The sequence below is a fragment of the Monodelphis domestica genome, chromosome 1 (assembly GCF_027887165.1).
Source record: "Monodelphis domestica isolate mMonDom1 chromosome 1, mMonDom1.pri, whole genome shotgun sequence".
NCBI classification, from domain to species: Eukaryota; Metazoa; Chordata; class Mammalia; order Didelphimorphia; family Didelphidae; genus Monodelphis; species Monodelphis domestica.
The window spans coordinates 712,562,795-712,585,174 of NC_077227.1; the positions used below are offsets into that span (position 1 = coordinate 712,562,795).

The following is a 22,380-nucleotide window of genomic DNA, read 5'->3' on the forward strand; positions in this document are numbered from 1 at the left end:
TTTCTTTCTTTTGTTTTTTTTCCTCCAAATCATGTTAATGCCCCAATCTTTCCCTATGAGTGATTCTTCTGATTACTGTATTAATGCATGCAGTTTTTGAAAGTTACAGATAACATTTCCCCATATATTAGTATATATGATTTTATCTAATTGTAGCCCTTATAGACGAGAGTTTGAATAAAAGAAAAAGAAACCTTTCTCCTTTTCCCTTTCTTTCATATTTACCTTTTCATGTTTCTCTTGCTCTTTGTGTTTGGATGTCAAATTTTCCACTGAGTTCTGGTCTTTTCTTTGCAAATACTTGGAAATCTTCTATTTTGTTGAATGCCCATACTTTCCCCTGGAAGTATATAGTCAGTTTTGATGGGTAGCTGATTCTTGGTTGAAGACCCAGTTCTCTTGCCTTTCTGAATATCGTGTTCCAGGCTTTGCAGTCTCTTAATGTGTTCACTGCTAGGTCTTGCGTAATCCTTATTGATGCTCCTCTGTATCTGAAGTTTTCTTTCTTAGCTTCTTGTAATATTTTCTCTTTAGCTTGGAAGCTCTTGAATTTGGTGATTACATTCCTGGGGGTTGTCTTTTGGGAATTTAGTATAGAGGGTGTTCTATAAACCCTTTCTATTTCTATTTTGCCCCCTTGCTTGAGAACATCAGGGCAATTTTCTTCGATGATTTCTTGTAGTATGGCATCAAGATTTTTGTTTATCTCTGGTTCTTCAGGTAGACTAATGATTCTCAAGTTGTCTTGTGACAAGGAAATCACTTTAAAAGACTGATATATATTAATTTAAGGTCGCCAAGGAATTCAGCTATGTAATTCCTAAATGAAAACTCAAGTCAGCAGTCAACATTTTATGGAGTTTTTAATTACAAACAGGAGGAAGAAAGGTATTAGAGAGAGAGAGAGAGAGAGAGAGAGAGAGAGAGAGAGAGAAAGGGGAGAGAGAGAAGGGAATAGGGCTTAAATACTCCCTCTGTTTAGGCTGGGCCAAAAGGCCCAAGCCCTTAGATAGCTGAGGCAAAGAAAAGAGATCAGTCCCTATCACTCACGTGACCAAAATGGAGAAACAGTCTCAGAGGCCTCCACGTCCAGCCTCCTTCAGAGCAAAACTTCTCAGAGCACAACCTCTCAGAGCAAAACCTCTCCAACCCCCTCAGTCCTCAGACCCCGCTATCTTTAAGGAAACCATCTCAGTTCCCTCCCCTCAGTTCTCACATCTACCAATCACTGTCCATGTCTTCCCTGTGCCAATGGTGGCTCTAGCTTAACCCAGGACCACCCAGAGGTCTTTCCCTTTGCACATGTCTGTTGAAGGTCATATTCTCAAATAATTAAATTTTGATCTATGCTACAGCCCTTCCTAAATTCTGTTAGGACTGAGTAGGGTGGAGATTGTAAGTTCCAAGACCTGGTTCTGTCATTCCAAGTATCTCTATTGTATCAATTCTAAAATCAATCATGACTCAAAGAACTTCCCGTTCTATGCTTAAGCATAGGTCAAAGCCCTTTCCATTGTTCAGCAAAAGGTTTCTGTCCTAAAGTAATCTTAAGTAGGGAGGAGAAGGACCCTCCCCTGCCAAGGGGGTTCACATTCCAATAGACTATCAGTAGGAAATTTTTCAGGTATGAAATTTCCCAATGGTGAAATTTCCAACATTTATTAGTCTAAGACATTTTAAGGTTTACAGTCTCTCCTTCCTCTGTTTTCCTGGTCTGTCACCTTGTCAGTGAGATATTTTATATTTTCTTCTAATTCATTAATTTTTTGACTTTGCTTTATTAATTCTTGCTGTTTTGCAAAATTGTTGTCTTCCAGTTGCTTAATTCTTATCTTTAAGGACTGATTTTGCTTTTTCAGTTTGGTCTGCCCTTCTATTTGAGGCTTCCAGCTCTTTCTCCAATTGAGAGTTCTTGTCTGTCAGGCTGCTGACTTCTTTCTGAATTTTTTTCCCATTTTTCTTGCCAGAAGGTATCCATCTTTTGGATAAGCTCCAATTTGAGTTCTTCCAGAGCTTGTGGATAATTTCCATTTGGGGGGGCATGTTTTGATTTTGTTTGAATTTTATCCTCTTTTTCCTCTGTAGCCTGGGTTTTCCCTCCATAAAGGTTTGCAATAGTCACTTTTTTCCCTTTCTTCTTGGAGTGTTGATCTTGGGCAGTGTGAGCCATCCCTTTGGTGGTTTTCCCTTTCCTTTTAGGTCAGAAGTCTGGGTGATATGGGAGGGTTTTCTGTGGATTTAAGTGGCAGTGCTTTTGCCTCAGACTAGTTCTTCCCAGCCTCCACAGTTTGTTAGCACACCTGCCTCCATGCTCTGTGATCTCTTCTCTCCGGTGCTCAGGAATCTCCTGTAATACCTCTCTGAGGGGTAGTTTCATGGTAGGCCTTGTCAATTCCCAAGGACCCTGTCATGCCACCCCCTCACTACAGGGTAGAGCAGAGCTTTTGCCTCAGGCAGTTTCTACAGTTTCTAGTCTCCACAGTGTTTGCAGTCTGCAAGGGCCCCTGAGGTCTGCGCACTCTCCAATGCACAGGGGTCTCCAGTGAAACCGCTCTGAGGGGTAGTTCCCTGGAAGTCTCTGTTAGATCCCAAAGACCCTGGTATGCCTCCCCCAATGCCCAGACAGAGATGTTCCTCACTCACTTGCTGTCTCCGGTAAGCGCACTGGCCCCTACTCTGGTTCTATAAGTGAGGTGTGGGAGGGTAGCTCGGTTCACGTTTTTGTGCAAACTTTTCCTCCTTCTTATAGTGCGGAAATGTTCAAACCCCATGTACCTTCATTGCTGTGGCATACTGGAGAGTCCCTCTGTTCTTCCAAGGATGATTTTTATGCTCTTTTGAGGTAGTCTATTTCGTTTGGTGCTGGGGGAGAGGAAGCCATTCTCGTCTAGATTGCAGCTATGTTTACCTGGAAGTCTAGGGCTTCTTTAATATTAATTCTCAATTAAGCCCTAATGTCTCTTCTTCCATGATGAGTAGGTTGAAGATATTTGGATTGACCCTGATTATGAGAGACTGCGTCCCCAGGAAAAGGTCCAAAATTCTTCATTGCAGCTGGCCTCGCCTCCAAGAAAACTCAATTCTACTGAGAGGAAGATCCAACCAAAGGGAGAAAAGGTGAGCAGAGCCAAGAAAATGGTAGTGTTGTGGATGAGGAAAAACTCTGGATATTCTTTCTGTAATCCAGGTACTCATCCTCTGTCAATGAGGTATAAACCTTCCATTAGGATATGAAAGTCTAGAGTTCTATAACCAAGCATACCCCTCAACTTGCTGCTTACCATCCAACCCTACCTATTTTCTGACAAAAGCCAGGTTTCACTTAACAGTCTCATTCACTGAGACAAAGATCACTATTTTCAAGATTCAAGAAGCACCCTAATTGACCTTGGCCCTGAAATTTAGCCTCTCTTATTTGAGGTTGGCTTATTGCTTATTTGCTCAATTGGTTGTTTTAGAACTGGAATCCAAAGGAAAAATGGCTGCCGGTGGAGAGCAGGAGCCTACATACTCTGCTCTCTTCCTACTAGCTCAGTGAGGAAGTAAAGAAAACAAGGCAAGAGAGCCACTTCCCCCTAATCACCGCAGTTTTCTTTGAAAGAGTCTTTAGAATACATCAAAGGGATTGATGAGAACAGATCAAGAATAAAGTATGGGAGGCTGGTTCAGGGTGATAGTTCTGAGTAGTCTCAAGTGGCAAATCATTCCAGATGTTTGGAGGTTTGTCTTTTGCCTGATAAATACTAGAATTATAGATTAAATGAGCCCAAGGATTGGAATTAGACCCTCTTGAATAAGATGCAGTATTATCCATTGCAACAGGGCTCACCTAAAACAAAACCTGATTATTTGGAGAAGAAGATGGAAAGGCAGACAGAAAAGGTGAACAGACATAAGACAACCATAGAGATGGGCAAGTTGGATAGATCTGAAAGTCATTCTGGGATCTAGCCTCCACTTCTTGTCTAAAAGGCATCAGTTCCTCAGTGTATGATGAAGGCCTGAAATCCCATGTCCAAACCACTCCTTCTTCTGGGTCACTTTATGATCCTGCCTACTCTACCAAAGTCAGGTTTCACTTTCATGTCACCCTCAACTAACAAAAGTTCTCTTTTTCCTGTGTAAAGAGTGTTTTTAGAAATATCAGTTTAATAGGAGACACCAACTACCTACTCTTGGAAAAACCTTTTCTCATCTCCTATATGACCCTGGCTAACTGGGTGCTTGATTATTTTAGGGGAGATGAAAGTCAAGGGAACACAAGGTTAGGAATGAAAGGTGAAAAGTAACTAACCTAATATTCTTCCTATGTTACTAAGAAAGTCAAGAGTGTCAGTTTTCCCACCAAACACCCTCCATAGTCTTCATAACACTTTGTAGAAGTCAAAGAGATTGTTGAGAGGAGCCAAAAACATGCAGTGTCCTACTGGGATTCAGGGCAATAGGTTTCAGCATGTTACATCTCAGGTAAGTCCCAATATATGTGCTTTTCCATGATGAATAGGAGGAAGATATTGTGAGTGAACCCTCAGATAAGAATCAAGATCTCCCAGAGGAGAAGCAATATTCTCCACTGCAGCAGGCCTCAACTCCAAAAGTGCTCAGTTCTACTGAAAAGATCCAACCAAAAGGAGAAAAGGTGAGCAGACCCAAGAACAACACAGTGGAAGGGAGGGGGAATTGGAGGGGGGAAGATAATTGGGACAAATATGGACATTAATTCTGGGATCTAGTCTCCACTTTTCTGTCAAACAAGTGTGTAAGATTAAGACCTAAAATTCCATGATCAAGACCACTCCTTGGCTTCCTGGTCAGCTTCCAATTCCACCTATTCTACAAAGACTGTTTTCAAGTTTGGGTTACCTTTGATGAGGAAAAGCTCACTCTTTTTCCATGTAAAGAATACTTTTAATAATATCAGTTTAATTGGAACCCTCAACTACCTGGACTTGGAACAACCTTTTTTCACCTCCCATGTGACACTGGCTAACTGGTTGCTTGGCTGATTGATTTAGAGGTAAAAACCAAAGGAGAAAAAAGGGGTAGGAATGAAGATCAGCAAGCTACCTAACTTCATTCCTTCTGTGTCAGTGAGGAAGTCATGAAAAAGACAGTCAAGACAGTCAAGACAGTCAGTTTTTCCACCAAACTCACTCCAGTTTACTTTATAAGAATTGTAGAAGAGGGTAAAGACATTGTTGAGAAGAGCCAAAGCCATGCAGAATCCTACAGAGACTAGGGCAATAATTTTGAGCACTTTAATTCTCAATTAAGCCCTAATGTCTCTTGAGTAGGTGGAAGATATTTGGATTGACCCTGATTATGAGAGACTGCGTCCCCAGGAAAAGGTCCAAAATTCTTCATTGCAGCTGGCCTCGCCTCCAAGAAAACTCAATTCTACTGAGAGGAAGATCCAACCAAAGGGAGAAAAGGTGAGCAGAGCCAAGAAAATGGTAGTGTTGTGGATGAGGAAAAACTCTGGATATTCTTTCTGTAATCCAGGTACTCATCCTCTGTCAATGAGGTATAAACCTTCCATTAGGATATGAAAGTCTAGAGTTCTATAACCAAGCATACCCCTCAACTTGCTGCTTACCATCCAACCCTACCTATTTTCTGACAAAAGCCAGGTTTCTCTTAACAGTCTCATTCACTGAGACAAAGATCACTATTTTCAAGATTCAAGAAGCACCCTAATTGACCTTGGCCCTGAAATATAGCCTCTCTTGTTTGAGGTTGGATTGCTTATTTGCTTATTTTGTTTGCTATATTGCTTATTTGCTCAATTGGTTGTTTTAGAACTGGAATCCAAAGGGAAAATGGCTGCATACTCTGCTCTTTTCCTACTAGCTCAGTGAGGAAGTAAAGAAAACAAGGCAAGACAGCCACTTCCCCAAAATCACTGCAGTTTTCTTTGAAAGAGTCTTTAGAATACATCAAAGGGATTGATGAGAACAAATCAAGAATAAAGTATGGGAGGCTGGTTCAGGGTGATAGTTCTGAGTAGTCCCAAGTGGCAAATCATTCCAGATGTCTGGAGGTTTGTCTTTTGCCTGATAAATACTAGAATTATAGATTAAATGAGCCCAAGGATTGGAATTAGACCCTCTTGAATAAGATGCAGTATTATCCATTGCAACAGGGCTCACCTACAAGAAAGCCCAGTGATTCTGAGAAGGTGGAAAAACAGCCAGAAGAGGTGAGTATAACTTCGTGAACCCCTGTTGTGAGGAAATGAGACAGATATGGGCAATCGTTCTGAATTCTAACCTCCTGTCTTTTGTCACACAGATAGCATTCCTTTTTAGTAACTAAAGGTTAAAATTGTATAGATAAACTCATTCCTACAGGTCTTCCTGGTCATCTTACAAATCTATGTATGCTTCTACCAATAGCAATTTTCATTTTCATATCACATATCTTTTCACTATCTAAATTTAAGAAGTCCCAAATGGAAAAAACCTCAAACTTGTCAATTTTCAAACTAAACCTTTTCTAATTTTTTTGCAAGTGTTCATAGAAGTGGCCTTATAGATTGATGACAAAAGACATGTTATCACTGTTTGAAGTGTAAGACTTAGTTTAATGTGTTAGGTGTCAGCATTTTCGTTGGAGGCTTATTTCTCATGTCTGTGGTTTATTTCACCAATGAAGAGTAGGAAAAAGAGAGACTAAATGAAGCTGAGGGAAAGAACCAGAGTATCCCTAGTGAGATGCAGTGTTATCCATTATAACAGGCTACACCCAGAAAAAAAGCTCAGTACTTCTGAAAGGATCATCCCTCAGCAAGGGGAAAGATAAGCAGAATAAAGAGAACCACAAGAATAGGAATTGGCAGAACTCTGGACAGCCATTTTGTAACCTGCTCAAACACCTTTGTCACAGAGATATTATTTCCTTATGTAGGAAGGAATAAATGCTATGACCAACCTCATTCCTAAGCTTACTGGTCCACATCAAATCCCACCTATCCTCCTAACAAAGTCAGGTTTTACATTCATGTCATGGTCAAAGAGACAAAGGGCACTTATTTCTCCATGTAGGGAAAAAATAAAAATTTCATACGCATCCCAAAGGACCTGAACCATTTCACCATCTTTTCCTGCCTCTTCTTTGAGGTTGAATTCCTTGGTTTGGATATATTAGAATAAGAAATAAAAGGAGAAATTGGTGCTAGAGGATTCAAGGAGGCTACCTAACTTTGTTCCCACAATGTGAGTGAGGAAGTGAGAAAAAAAGAAACTTGAGACAATCAGTATTCATACCAAACCCTAGAAGAAGTCAAAGAGATAATTGAGAACAGGACAAGAATCACAAGATATAGTGTGGAAGTCTAGCTCAGGACAATAAGTGTGTGTATTTTAATTGGCAAATCATTCCTGATATTTGGGACTTTGTTCTTCTGTAATGAGTGGGGGAAGGCTAGATTGGATGAGCCAGAAACAGAGGATCAGTGTCTCCTAGATAAGATGCAATATTACCCCCACAACTGGATTCACCACCTAGAAAGCTCAGTGATGCTAAGAAGATCCAACAAGAACTAGAAAAGGTGAACAGACCCAATAGCACCACAGTGGTGGGAATGGGAGACAACTCTGGACAGCCCTATTGTAATCAAGCTACCAAACCTTTGTCAAAGAGATATCACTCCCAATTAAGGCACTAACATTTAAAATCATATAATCAAACTCAGTTCTTGGCTTACCTGTTAGCATTCATCTATATCCATCCTACTACCAAAACCATTTTTCACTTTCATGTCACAGTCACTGAGGCGACAGTTACTTCTTGCTCCATATAAGGAGAGATTTTAATATATTTAATGGTAGCTGCTAAGATCTAGACACTGGGAAAAATTGTCCTAATCTCCTCTTTGAGCTCAGCTAACTGGTTGGTTGCTGGTTGTTTTAGAACTAGAAAACAAAGTAGAAATGGTTGAGAGTAAAGGACAGGAGACCATTCGTGTTCCTACTATGTCAGTGAGGAAGTAAGAAGTATAGTTTTTCAATCAAACACACCAATTCTCTTTTCAAGAGTTTGTAGAACAGGCCAAAGATATTGATGATTATCAGCCAAGATGTCACAGGAAGTATTGGGCTATGGTTCAGGACAACAGAGGTAAGCATTTCAGGTGGCAGGTAATTTCTGATGCCTGTGGTTTTGTTCTTCTTGAGGAATAGAAGAGAAGATTGAATGAACTGGAGGATGAGAATCAGTGTCTTCGAGATAAGGTCGAATATTATTCATCACAAATGGATTCAGCCACGATCAAGCTCTATACTGCTGAGAAGCTCCAACAGCAAGCTGAAAAGGTAAGCAGAGACTAGAATGACCACAGTGGTGGGGAAGGAGAGGTATTACTCCCACGTAAGTAGCAAAAGTCTAAAAATCTTGACTAAGCTCAATCCTAGGCTTGCTGAGCAACACCCAAACCTACCTTTCCTCCTACTAAAGCCACGTTTCAATTTAATGTCACTTGGGGCAAAGGTAATTTTCTCCATGTAGTGAAGTACTTTAAAAATATAGATTTATTAGGAATTCCAAACCACCTGGATTTTGGCACCACTTTTTCCCACCTTCTCCCTGAGGTTGGTTACCTACTTATTTGGTTGGTCCTTTTAGAGCTGAAAACCAAAAGACAAATAAGTGGGAATGGACAGCAGGTGGCTACTGACCCTTGCTTCTAGTCTATGAATGAGGAAGTTTGAAAAAAGAGAGTCAAAACAGTAAGTTTTCAAACCAAACTCATTCCAATGTTCATTGCAAGAATTTACAAAAGAGGTCAAAGAGATTTATGAAAATAGGCCAAGATATTAATCATGAAGTATAGGACTATGGCTCAGGGTGATATGTTTGAACATGTTAGCTATCAGTTAACTCCTGATGTCTGAGGCTTTATTCTTCAATGACAAATAGGAAAAGGAAAGATTAAATAAGCTGGAGAATGAGAATCAGAATCTCCGGGATAAAATGGAGTATTATTCATTAAAACTTGACTCGGCTTCAAGAAAGCTCAGTGCTGCTGAGAAGATGATGCTACAGCAGGCAGAAAAGGTGAGCAGACCCAAGAGCATCACAATGAAGGGAAAGGTGACAGCACTAAACAGTCTTTCTGTAATCTAATTATCCATTCTTTGTCACAAAAGTATCAGTCAGCAATAAGAAATTAATGCCCCAAATCCTATGAACATATTCATTCCTAGGCTTGCTAATCAGCATCCAACACTACCTATCCTATCAAAGCCAGGGTTCACTCTCCTGTCACACTCACTGGGGCAAAAGCCACTTCTTTCTCCATGTTGGGAGAGTGTTTTAAAATACAGGCCCCCAAAATAGAAACCCCAAACCACCTGGACCTTGGCATCACCTTTTCCAAACTCCTTGAGATTGACTAATTGGTTGGTTGATTTGTTGTTTTAGAGCTGAAAATCAGGGGATAAATGGGTGGGAATGGAGGACAGGAAGCTACTAATCCTTGTCCTTAGTATGAATGTAAGGAAACAAGAAAAAAGAAAGCCAAGGTAGTTTTCCAAAAAAATTTACCCAAATGTCTTTTATAAAGAGTTTGTATAAGAGGTTTAAGAGATTGATGGGAATAGGCCAAGACATCCAGACTGAAGTGTGGGACTATGGCTCAGGGCTAAAAGTGAAAGCATTTCAGGTGTCAAGTAATTCCTGATGGCTTGGGCTTTGTTCTGTGAGGAATAGGAGAAAGAAAGATTGAATGAGCTGGAGAGAGAGAACCAGAAACTCCGGGATAAAATGCAATATTATTCAACACAATTGGAATCAGCTACAGTCAGGCTCCATGAAGCTGAGAAGAAGATTCGACAAGCACAAAAGGTAAGCAGATTCAAGAGCAACAGAATGGTGAGGAAGAGGGAACACCTCTGGACAGTCATTCTGTAATTGAGATGCCCATCCTTTGTCACAGAAATATCATTCCCCAGTAAATACCTAATGCCTAAATTCTTATGAACAAGCTCACTCCCAAGCTTGTTAGTGTCCAACTCTATTTAACATCACAACAAAGCCATGATTCACTTTCATGTCACAATCACTGAGACAAAAGTCATTTTTTTCTCTGCTTAGAGAGAACTTTTTAAAATAAAGATATAATAGGAGCCCCAAATGACCTGGATATTGGCATTACTTTTTCCAAACTCATATTTGAGACTGGCTAAATGATTGGTGACTTTGTATTTTAGATCTGGAATTCAAATGAGGAATGGGTGAGAGTGAAGGGTAGGAGGTTATTACATACCCTTGTTCCTACTACATGAGTGAGAAAAAATAGAGCCAAGATAGTTTTCCAAACAAACTCACTCCATTTTTTTTTTTGCAAGAGTTTGTAGACTGTGACTGAGAGTGATTAAGTGAGCATTCATGATGTCTGGGGATTTTTTCTTCAATATGTAGAAGAAGGATGGACTGAAAGAGTTGGAAAATGAGAAACTGGGTCCCTGGGAGAAGGCAAAATATTTTTCATTTCACATGGATGCATTTACAAGCAGGGTCAGAGCAACTGAGAAGGTACAACTACTGGCCGAAAAGGTGAGCAGATCCAAGAGGACAACCTCTGGACAATCATTCTGTAATCTAGTCACCCATCCATTGTCAGCAAGATATCATTTCCCAATAAAGAACACCTAAATCCTATAACCTACCTCTCCTAGGGATTACTAGTCAGAATCCCACCTTACACATCCTCACAAATTTTTGTTTCACTTTCATGTCACACTGAGGCAAAGATCATATCTTTCTCCAAATATTGTTGTCATTAAGTCAGTTTTCTGTAGTGCCTGACTCTCAGTGACCCCATATGGGTTTTCTTGATAAAGATACAAGAATGCTTTGCCATTTCCATCTCAAGCTCATTTTACTGATGAAGAACTAAGGCAAACAGGGTTAAGTGATTTGGCTAAAGTTACACAACCAGTATGTGCCTGAAACAATGTCTCAGTTCACAAAGTTGAGTATTTCTGACTCTAGACCTGGCACTCTTTCCACTGAGCTACCTATATACAGAGTGCTTTTAAACAAATAGACTATTAAAGAGCCCAAAACCACATGGACCTTTGGAACCGCCTTTTCCTACTTCCTCTTTGAGGCTGAATAACTGGTTGGTTGTTTGGACATCTTATAGATGGAAACCAAAGGAAAAATGGGGAAGAGTAGACGGCATAGGGCTATTTAATATTGCATTCTAGTCATATGAATGGGGAAAAAAGTCAAGTTTTAAAACCAAACTCACTCCAATGTTCTTTTCAAGAATTTTTGGAAGATTGACGAGAATAGGCTATAGGACTATTGCTCAGGGTGATTGTTTTGAGCATTAGGTGACAGATAATTCCTGATGTCTGTGACTTTATTTTTCATTGAGTAGAGGAAGGACAAATTGAAGGAGCTGGAGTGTGAGAACCAGAATCTCCGGGATAGGATGCAATATTATTCATGGCAACTGAACTCAACTACAGTCAAACTCTGTGCTGCTGAGAAGATCCTTCAGCAGGAAGAAAAGGTCAGAAGTTCTAAAAGCACAACAGTGGTGATAAAGGGGGACAACTCTGAACAATCATTCTGTAGTCTAGCCCATCCTTTGTCCTAGAGGTATCACTCCCCAATAAGGAAATTAAGTCTAAAATCTTAAGACCAAGCACACCACTAGACTTCCTGGTCAGCATTCAACCCCTAACTCTCCTACCAAAGAAAGGTTCCACTTCTATATTATACTCCATGAAGCAAAGTTCATTTCTTTCTCCATGTGGGAAGTACTTCATTAGAATTTAAGGAGAAATTGATGGCAGTGGAGAGCAGGAGGCTGACTACCTACCTTCATTCCTACCATGTGAGAGACAAAGTCAGAAAAAAGAAAGTCAAGCCAGTGAGTTTGCCAACTAAACTTACTCCAATTTTCTTGGGAAGAGTTTATAGAATAAAGCAAAGAGATTAATAAGAACAGGCCAGTATATCTTAGGATAAACTGACTGTGGCTCAGAATTATGTGGGTGACTATTTTAGATGCATATGTATATGGCTTTCTTCAATGAAGAGCAAGAAAAAGACCTGAATGAGCTCAAAGATGAGAGCCAGTGCCTCTGGAATAAAATGGAATATTATCTATTGCAGCCGGACTCACATAGAGGAAAACCTAATGCAGAACAGAAGAAGATCCAACAGCAGGCAGAAAAGGTTAGCAGCCCAAGAGCACCAGAATAGTTTGGGGAAAGGACAGCTCTGAATAATAATTTCATAATATAGCCACAAATCCTTTTTCATATGGGTATCAGGACACATTAAGTAAAAATAAAGGCTAAAATCCTATAAAGAATATCTTTCTTAAGCTTGCTTCACAATATCCAAACCTAACTATACTGCTACCAAAGCCAAGTTTCACTTTCATATCATGCTAACTATGAAAAAGGCCTTTTTTTCCCCTCCATGTAAACAACCCTTTAAAAAACAGAGCTTTAATAGGAGCCTGAAACCTCCTGGACCTTGGGACAAGGTCCTCTTCTATATGAGATTGACTGACTCATTCATTGATTGCTTGTTTTTGAGCTAAAAGCCAAAAGAGAAATGGGAGCAGATGGGTGACAGGAAGCTACCTATCCTTCTTTTTGTGATTAAGGGAAGGAGAAAAAAAAGACAATAAAGAAAGGCAATTTTCCAGACAAACTCACACCAATGTTTTTTGCAATAAAAAAGGATCAATGCAGTTAATGAGAATAGGCCAAGATATCAAAAGATGAATTGTAGCTCAGGGCATTAATTGTGAGCATTTTAGGTGGCAGGTGATCCCTTGATGTCTTGGGTTTTCTCTTACAATGATGAGTAAAGAAAAGATTGAGTGATTAAGAGAACCAAAGCCTTCTGGCTAAGATGTTTTGTTTTCAGTTGCCACAGGACCTACCTGCAAGAAAGTTAAAGGCTGCTGAGAAGATCCAACCACAGGAAGAAAGGATGAACAGACCAAAAAGCACCACAAGGGTAGGGACAGAGGATACTGCAGGATAATTACTTTGTAGCCTAGCCACACATCCTTTGTAATTATCACTCCTTTCTAAGTAGATAAAGCCTAAAATTCAATAACAAAGCTTAGTCTTACTCTTGCTTCACAATATCCAAACCTAACTGTGCTGCTAACAAAGCCAGGTTTACCTTTCATATCATACTCACTATGGAAAAGGCCCCTTATTTCTACAAGTATGCTACCCTTTAGAAAATATAGCTTTAATAGGAGCCTTAAACTACCTGGATCTTGGGACCAGGTATTTACCCCTCCTATATGAGATCAACTGACTCATTGATTGATTGCTTGTTTTAGACCAAAAAGTCAAACGAGAAATGGGAGGAAATGGGTGACAGGAAGCTATCTATCCTGCTTTCTTCTATGTGAGTAAGAAAGTGAGGAAAAAAAAACATCAAGAGAGGCAATTTTCCGAACAAACTTTGGTCAATGAAATTAATGAGAACAGGGCAAGTTGTCAAGAAATGAACTATGGATTGTAGCTTAGGGCAATAATTGTGAACATTTTAGCTGGCAGGTGATCCCTGATGTAAATTTAGCCTTTCTATTATAATGGTGAGTAAAAGAACAAAGCCTTCTAGATAAGATGCTATATTTTCTGTTGCCACAGGACTCACCTGCAGGAAAGTTCCTTGTTGCTGAAAAGATCCAACTACAGGCAGAAAGGATGAGCAGACCAAAAGGCACCACAATGGTAGGGAAGGAGGAGAGTGCAGGATAATCACTTTGTAGCCTACCCACATATCCTTTGTCACCCAGTTATTACTCTATAAGTAGAGAAAGTCTAAAATCCAATAAAGAAGCTTAGTCTTGAGGTTTCTCCACAATAGCTAAACCTAACTGTACTACTACCAAAGCCAGGTTTCAGTTTCATATCATATTTACTATGGAAAAGGTCTAGCTTTAATAGGACCCTGACATCACCTGGACTTTGGGACTAGGTATTCACCCCTCCTATATGAGACTGACTGACACATTGGTTGATTGCTTGTTTAAGAGAACTAAAACCCAAAAAAAGAAATTGGAGGGAGTAGGTATAAGGAAGCTATTATTATTCTATGTGACTAAAGAAAGGAGAAAAAAAGACCAGCAAGAAAGGTAACTAACTTTCCAAGCAAACTCAGTACAATGTTCTTGCCAAGAAAAAAATGGTCAGTGAGATTAATGAGAAAAGACCAACATATCAAAGGATAATTCACACCTACTGCTCAGTGCAGTAGGTGTGAACATTTTAGGTGACAGATAATTCCTGATGTCTGGTCTATTACTAGAATGAGTAAAAGAATAAAGCCTTTGGGATAAGATGCTGTATTTCCTGTTGCTACAGGACTCACCTGCAGGAAAACAGAGTGCTCCTGAGAAGATCCAACCACAGGCAGAAAAGATGACCATACCAAAAGACACTATAGTGGTAAGGATGGAAGACAATGAAGGACAATCACTTTGTAACTTTGACACACATCTTTTCTTTCCTAGGTATCACTCCTCTTTAATTACTTTAAGCTTTAAAATACAATATCAAAGCTCACTCTTAACCTTCCTCCACAAGATCCAAAACTAACTATACTGCTACCAAAGCCAGATTTCACTTTCATATCATACTCAACATGGAAAAGGATTCTTATTTCACCATGACAGTGTAATAATTAAAAGAGTTGAGGGTCATAAACTATAGTGAGTTAAAATAGTTGAAGATATAAATTGTGATAGATATAAAAGTGGATGAGTAAATTGTGACCGCAGAAAATATGTTTTCACTACAGTGTCTTGTTTTTAAATCAATATAAGGTGGTCGCCAGGGAAATATTCCCAATTATGAATATACCCAAGTCAACTGGGTTTTATAGAGAATTTAATTAATTAATACAATGAGGAATTAAAGAAAGAGAGAGAGAGAGCGAGAGAGAGAAAGGAATAAAATGAGAAAAGAATAGGCCGGCCCAGGCAGCCGTGGCCAACCCAGGCCTAAGCCCTAAAAGAAAGATCAGTCAGTCCTTATATCTTAATCACTCACCACAAGATCTGTCCAAGCAAGGATTCTAGTGACACCAGGCCAGCATCATCTCAGCTGCTTTCACCAGCTCAATCCTCAATCTGAATGTTTCAGACTGTGTCCCTTGAGCTCCTATTTAAAGGGCAATTTCTCCTATGTCACCTCTCCTATGTCCTTACATCTACCAATCACAGTAGGCATTTTCCAAAGGACAGCCCATTCTGAATTCACACCTGAGTAGACTAATCCTTTTAGTAATCTACACTTGAGTAGGTTAGGATCTCTGAGTAAGTTTCTCACCTCTTTGTCCCATATAAGTTTGCCTGACCTTTATAGGTACTTAGCACCCCTTTGTATTAATTCTAAAAATAGGCATGGCTTAAGTATGGGTGTATTTTTTCATTGTTCAGCAAGCAGTTTTGTCCCCTAAAGCAGTCTTAAGTATGGGTGGAGTAGAGGTCCTCCCATTTCTGATCTAAGTAGAGTTCTCACATTTTAGATCTAAGTAGCTTCACTGTTTAAAATGGGGAATAATCCCAATAGGGAATTGTCCCAATGAAAAATTCCCCAATGGGGAATTTTTTAACATTCACAAGTCTGAGAAATGTCAAGATTCACAACAGCTACTATTTAAAAATATAGCTTTAATAGTTGCCTAAAAGCACCTGCATACTAGGTCCATGTATGCACCTATCCTATATGAGACTGACTGAGTCATTGAGGTAATTAATTGTTTTTTTAAAAACATTGTTTTATTTGGTCATTTCCAAACATTATTCATTGGAAACAAAGATCATTTTCTTTTCTCCCCCCCCCCACCTCTCCCATAGTCGATGCGCGATTCCACTAGGTATCACATGTGTTCTTGATTCGAACCCATTTCCATGTTGTGGGTATCTGCATTAGAGTGTTCATTTAGAGTCACTCCTCAGACATATCCCCTCCACCCCTGAAGTCAAGCAGTTGCTTTTCATCTGTGTTTTTACTCCCACAGTTTATCCTCTGCTTGTGGATAATGTTTTTTAGATCCCTGCAGATTGTTCAGGGACACTGCATTGACACCAATGGAGAAGTCCATTACCTTCGATTGTACCACAGTGTATCAGTCTCTGTGTACAATGTTTTCCTAGTTCTGCTCCTTTCACTCTGCATCACTTCCTGGAGGTTGTTCCAGACTCCATGGAATTCCTCCACTTTATTATTCCTTTGAGCACAATAGTATTCCATCACCAACATATACCACAATTTGGTCAGCCATTCTCCAATTGAAGGGCATCCTCTCATTTTCCAATTTTTGGCCACCACAAAGAGTGCAGCTATGAATATTCTTGTACAAGTCTTTTTCCTTATGATCTCTTTGGGGTACAAACCAGCAGTGCTACGGCTGGATCAAAGGGCAGACAGTCTTTTATTGCCCTTTGGGCATAGTTCCAAATTGTCCTCCAGAATGGTTGGATCAATTCACAGCTCCACCAGCAATACATTAATGTCCCAACTTTGCCACATCCCCTCCAGCATTCATTACTTTCCATAGCTGTCATGTTAGCCAATTTGCTAGGTGTGAGGTGATACCTCAGAGTTGTTTTGATTTGCATCTCTCTGATTATAAGAGATGTAGAACACTTTTTCATGTGCTTATTGATAGTTTTGATTTCTTTGGCTGAAAACTGCCTGTTCATGTCCCTTGCCCATTTATCAGTTGGAGAATGGCTTGATTTTTTTGTACAATTGATTTAGCTCTTTGTAAATTTGAGTAATTAAACCTTTGTCAGAGGTTTTTATGAAGATTGTTTCCCAATTTGTTGCTTCCCTTCTGATTTTAGTTACATTGGTTTTGTTTGTACAAAACCTTTTTAATTTGATGTAGTCAAAATTATTTATTTTACATTTTGTGACTCTTTCTAAGTATTGCTTGGTTTTAAAATCTTTCCCTTCCCAAAGGTCTGACATGTATACTATTCTGTGTTCACCTAATTTACTTATAGTTTCCTTCTTTATGTTCAAGTCATTCACCCATTCTGAATTTATCTTGGTGTAGGCTATGAGGTGTTTATCCAAACCTAATCTCTCCCACACTGTCTTCCAATTTTCCCAGCAGTTTTTGTCAAATAGTGGATTTTTGTCCCAAAAGCTGGGGTCTTTGGGTTTGTCATAAACTGTCTTGCTGAGGTCACTTACACCAAGTCTATTCCACTGATCCTCCTTTCTGTCTCTTAGCCAGGACCAAATTGTTTTGATAACCACTGCTTTATAGTATAGTTTGAGATCTGGGACTGCAAGTCCTCCTTCCTCTGCATTTTTTTTCATGATTTCCCTGGATATCCTTGATCTTTTGTTCTTCCAAATGAACTTAGTTATGGTTTTTTCTAATTCAGTAAAGAAGTTTTTTGATAGTTCAATGGGTATGGCACTAAATAAGTAAATAAATTTGGGTAGGATTGTCATTTTTATTATGTTAGCTTGTCCCACCCATGAGCAATCAATGTTTTTCCAATTGTTTAGATCTAGTTTTAACTGTGTGGAAAGTGTTTTGTAGTTGTGTTCATATAGTTCCTGTGTTTGTCTCAGCAGATAGATTCCTAAGTATTTTATATTGTCTAGGGTGATTTTAAATGGTATTTTTCTTTCTAATTCTTGCTGCTGAAATGGGTTAGAAATATATAGAAATGCTGATGACTTATGTGGGTTTATTTTGTATCCTGCAACTTTGCTAAAGTTGTTAATTATTTCGAGTAACTTTTTGGTTGACTCTCTAGGATTCCTTAAGTAAACAATCATATCATCTGCAAAGAGTGATAGCTTGGTCTCCTCGTTGCCAATTTTAATACCTTCAATTTCTTTTTCTTCTTTAATTGCTACTGCTAGTGTTTCTAGTACAATGTTAAATAATAGAGGTCATAATGGGCATCCTTGTTTTACTCCTGATCTTATTGGGAAGGCTTGTAGTTTATCCCCATTGCAGATGATGTTTGCTGATGGTTTTAGATATATACTGTTTATTATTTTTAGGAAAGGCCCTTCTATTCCTATGCTTTCTAGTGTTTTCAATAGGAATGGGTGTTGTATTTTGTCAAAGGCTTTTTCTGCATCTATTAAGATAATCATGTGATTTTTGTCAGTTTGCTTGTTAATATGGTCAATTATGTGGATGGTTTTCCTAATATTGAACCATCCTTGCATTCCTGGTATGAATCCTGCCTGGTCATAGTGGATGACCCTTGTGATGACTTGCTGGAGTCTTTTTGCTAGTATCCTATTTAAGATTTTTGCATCTATATTCATTAGGGAGATTGGTCTATAGTTTTCTTTCTCTGTTTTTGTCCTGCCTGGCTTTGGGATTAGTACCATGTTTGTGTCGTAAAATGAATTTGGTAGAACTCCTTCTTGGCTTATTCTGTCAAATAGTTTGTTTAATATTGGGATTAGTTGTTCTTTGAATGTTTGATAGAATTCATTTGTGAATCCATCTGACCCTGGGGATTTTTTCTTAGGGAGTTCTTTGATGGCTTGTTCAATTTATTTTTCTGATATGGGGTTGTTAAGGTAATTTATTTCTTCCTCTTTTAGTCTAGGCAATTTATATTTTTATAAGTATTCATCCATATCACGTAGATTGCCATATTTGTTGCCATATAATTGGGCATAGTAGTTTTCAATGATTGCCTTAATTTCCTCTTCATTAGAGGTGAGGTCTCCTTTTTCATCTTGGATACTGTCAATTTGGTTTATTTCTTTTCTTTTTTAAATTAGATTGACTAGTACTTTGTCTATTTTATTTCTTTTTTCAAAGTACCAGCTTCTAGTCTTATTTATTAAATCAGTAGTTCTTTGACATTCAATTTGATTAATTTCTCCTTTGAGTTTTAGGATCTCTAATTTAGTCTTCATCTGAGGATTTTTAACTTGTTCACTTTCTAATTTTTTAATTTGCATGCTCAATTCATTGACTTCTGCCCTTCTTAATTTGTTAATATATGAACTCAAGGATATAAATTTCCCCCTGAGTACTGCTTTGGCTGCATCCCATAGGTTTTGAAATGATATCTCATCATTGTCATTTTCTTCAATGAAGTTATTAATTGTTTCTATGATTTGTTCTTTAACTAACTGGTTTTGGAGAATCATACTGTTTAATTTCCAATTAATTTTCGATTTACCTCTCCATGTTCTCTTACTAATTATTATTTTCATTGCATTGTGATCTGAGAAATTTGCATTTATTATTTCTGCTCTTTTGCACTTATTTGCAATGTCTTATGCCCTAATACATGGTCAATTTTTGTGAATGTACCATGTGCTGCAGAAAAGAAGGTATATCCCTTTTTGTCCCTATTTATTTTTCTAACTCTAGTTTTTCTAACTCTAATTTTCTAACTCTAATTTTTCTAAGATTTCTTTCACTTCTCTTACCTCTTTCTTATTTATTTTTTGGTTTGATTTATCTAGTTCAGGTAGAGGAAGGTTCAGGTCTCCCACTAGTATAGTTTTTCTATCTATTTCATCCTTGAGTTCCTCTAGTTTCTCCTTTAGAAATTTGGATGCTATGCCATTTGGTGCATACATGTTGAGTACAGATATTTCCTCATTGTCTATACCGCCTTTTATCAGGATGTAATTACCTTCCCTATCTCTTTTAACTAGATTTATTTTTACTTTGGCTTTGTCAGATATCATGATTGCGACTCCTGCCTTCTTTTTGTCAGTTGATGCCCAATAGATTTGGCTCCACCCTCTTACTTTCACCCTATGTGTATCTACCTTCCTCGTGTGTGTTTCTTGTAGACAGCATAGGGCAAGGTTTTGGATTCTAATCCACTCTGTTATTCACTTACATTTTATGGGTGAGTTCATTCCATTCATATTCAGAGTTATGATTACTAGCTGTGTATTTCCCAGCATATTAATTTCTGTTCCTGTTCCTGCCTTTTCTTCTTTCACTATTTCCTTCTACACCAATGTTTGCTTTTAAACAGTCCCCCTTGTTCCCACCCTTATTTTACTTCCCTTTCTACCCCCCTCCCTTCTTATTCCCCCCTTATTTTTCCTATAGTCTTTCTAAAATTAACTCCCCACCCCCTCCCTCTATTGTACTGCTTCCCTCCCCACCAGACCATTTGTTACCCTTCTACTTCCCTATTGGGGGCAAATCTATTCTTTGCCCCCAGTGAGTTGGATTGTTTTCCCCTATTTGAGTTAATTTCAAAGCACGTAAAAGTTGAGTATTTCCTGTCTCCAACCTCTTTACCCTTTCAGTATATTGATGTTCTCTCCCCTCCCACCATGAGCTTCTTTATGACGTATAAATTTACCCCCATTTATTTCTTTTCCCATTTCTTTTAATATTAACCTAATTTTAAGCTCTAATTATACATATATATATGTATATATGTATATATATATATATATGTATGCATACTCATGTGTATGTATTTTTACTTGCATATATCTATATACATATTTATGTCTTGTCCTTTCATCCTATACAGTTTGTTGCTGTTCCCTCTAAGTATACTTCTTTTTGCTGCCCAGGTAATAACAACAATTTTTAGGAGTTACCAATGACCTCTTTTCTTATAGGGATACATATCATTTTAACTTATTGAGTCTCTTAAAATTTTTTTGTTTTGTTTTGTTTTGTTTTTATTTTTTCCCCTCTTTTTAAATTACCTTTTGATGATTCTCTTGAGTTCTGTGCTTGTACATCAAATTTTCTGTTCAGGTCTGGTCTTTTCTTTACAAATTCTTGAAATTCTTCTATTTTGTTGAATGACCATATTTTCCCCTGTAAGAATATAGTCAGTTTTGCTGGGTAGTTGATTCTTGGTTGTAGACCTAGTTCCCTTGCTTTCTAGAATATCATATTCCATGCCTTTCTTTTTTTCAGTATGGATGCAGCCAGATCCTGAGTTATCCTCACTGTGGTTCCTTGGTATCTGAATGTCTTCTTCTTGGCAGCTTGTAATATCTTGTCTTTGGTCTGATAGTTCTTGAATTTGGCTATAACATTCCTGGGTGTTGTCAGTTGGGAATTAAGTACAGGAGGTGATCTGTGGATTCTATCAATCTCTACTTTTCCCTCTTGTTCTAGGATATCGAGGCAGTTTTCTTTAATAATTTCCTGTAAAATAATGTCCAGGCTTTTTCTTTTGTCATGGTCTTCTGGTAGGACAATGATTCTTAAATTGTCTCTCCTTGAACGATTTTCTAAATCCTCTGTTTTGTTTTTTTCATTCTTTTGGTTTTGTTTTATAGTGTCCTGCTGCCTTGTGAGGTCACTTGATTCTAGTTGTTGTATTCTGGCTGTCCTTTTCCTTGTGGTCTGATTTTCTTTGGTGGTCATCTTTCATCTTCTTCACCTCATCTTTCATCTCCTTTGCCTCATTTTCCAGCTGGTTGATTTTGACTTTCAAGACACCATTTTCTTGTTTTAGTTCAAGTACCTCTGTTTCCAGATGACTTATCTTAGTTTTTAAGTTCTTTTCCCAATTGTCTTCAGCCTCTCTTAATTGTGTTTTGAATTGTATTTTAAGTTCTTCCAAAGCCTGTATCCAATTCGCTGGGATTTCTGATTTTTCCTTTGCTGGTCCCTCCCCCTCTGTTTCATTTGCTCTTTGCTCATTACTGGTGCAAAAGCTGTCTGTTGTAATTTCGTTCTTCTTTTTCTATTGTTTGCTCGGATTTACCCCTTTTTTGCTCCCCATATTTGTCTGTGCTCTTGCTCCTCTCATTTTTTTTATTTTGGGACTGTCAGTCTCCCCTCTTGGAGTTTTGTCAGATTTCTTGGTACAGTCTCCAGGAGAGGATTATTAGCTTCCCTGTCCTCTGGAGGCTTTTGATCGGATTAAGTTCAACTGGGTTGGGCTCTGAGGCTGAAGACTCCTGGAAGGCTGGGCCACCCAGGCTCTCTCCAGTTCTCTCCAGCTGCTTCTCCACTGTCCTCAGGGTTCCCCAGTGCCTTTGTCCGCCTCCCTGAGCTCTGAGGAGTTATGATGGGATTAGGTTCAACTGGATTGGTCTGGAAGTGCCCTGAGGCAATGGTGAGACTGGAGCCTGATGGAGGGACCCAGCCATGGCCTGGTCTCTCCCTGGCTTCCTCCCCGCTGTCCACGCTGGACTCTTAGTGCCCAGTGCCCCATTGCTCACAAGGTAGACTCTCCAAACCAGCACCTTTGCCCACTCAGAGGTTCCCGCTGCCGCTGGGGGCTCTGCCCTCTGGGTTGGGGGGGAGAGGTCCTCGTACCTTCCCTCTGCCTTCCCCTTAGACCCAAGTATTCTTGGATTCCGGCTTTTGGGGAGCATACCTTTTGATTTGAGTCCAGAAGGAGGGTTCCCCACCTCTGTCCTGTTGCTCAGCTTG

General features: G+C 39.0%; 1 protein-coding gene across 50 annotated transcripts in view; it reads left to right on the forward strand.

Annotated features, from left to right (window-relative positions):
- Positions 1 to 22,380, forward strand: part of PMFBP1 (polyamine modulated factor 1 binding protein 1) — a 484,787-nt gene that overhangs the window by 118,263 nt on the left and 344,144 nt on the right. For 47 of the 50 annotated variants that reach the window (XM_056823979.1, XM_056823945.1, XM_056824098.1 and 44 more), the window contains 14 exons: positions 2,980 to 3,117; positions 3,823 to 3,882; positions 4,505 to 4,639; positions 5,295 to 5,432; positions 6,143 to 6,199; positions 8,181 to 8,312; positions 8,917 to 9,054; positions 9,709 to 9,843; positions 10,420 to 10,554; positions 11,387 to 11,521; positions 12,130 to 12,192; positions 12,898 to 12,990; positions 13,641 to 13,724; positions 14,358 to 14,441. In XM_056823979.1, the coding sequence (XP_056679957.1) occupies positions 2,980 to 3,117; positions 3,823 to 3,882; positions 4,505 to 4,639; positions 5,295 to 5,432; positions 6,143 to 6,199; positions 8,181 to 8,312; positions 8,917 to 9,054; positions 9,709 to 9,843; positions 10,420 to 10,554; positions 11,387 to 11,521; positions 12,130 to 12,192; positions 12,898 to 12,990; positions 13,641 to 13,724; positions 14,358 to 14,441 (1,527 nt within the window). The remainder of the gene's footprint in view (positions 1 to 2,979; positions 3,118 to 3,822; positions 3,883 to 4,504; positions 4,640 to 5,294; positions 5,433 to 6,142; positions 6,200 to 8,180; positions 8,313 to 8,916; positions 9,055 to 9,708; positions 9,844 to 10,419; positions 10,555 to 11,386; positions 11,522 to 12,129; positions 12,193 to 12,897; positions 12,991 to 13,640; positions 13,725 to 14,357; positions 14,442 to 22,380) is intronic. The other 3 variants (XM_056824112.1, XM_056824073.1, XM_056824002.1) reach the window with 3 other exon arrangements.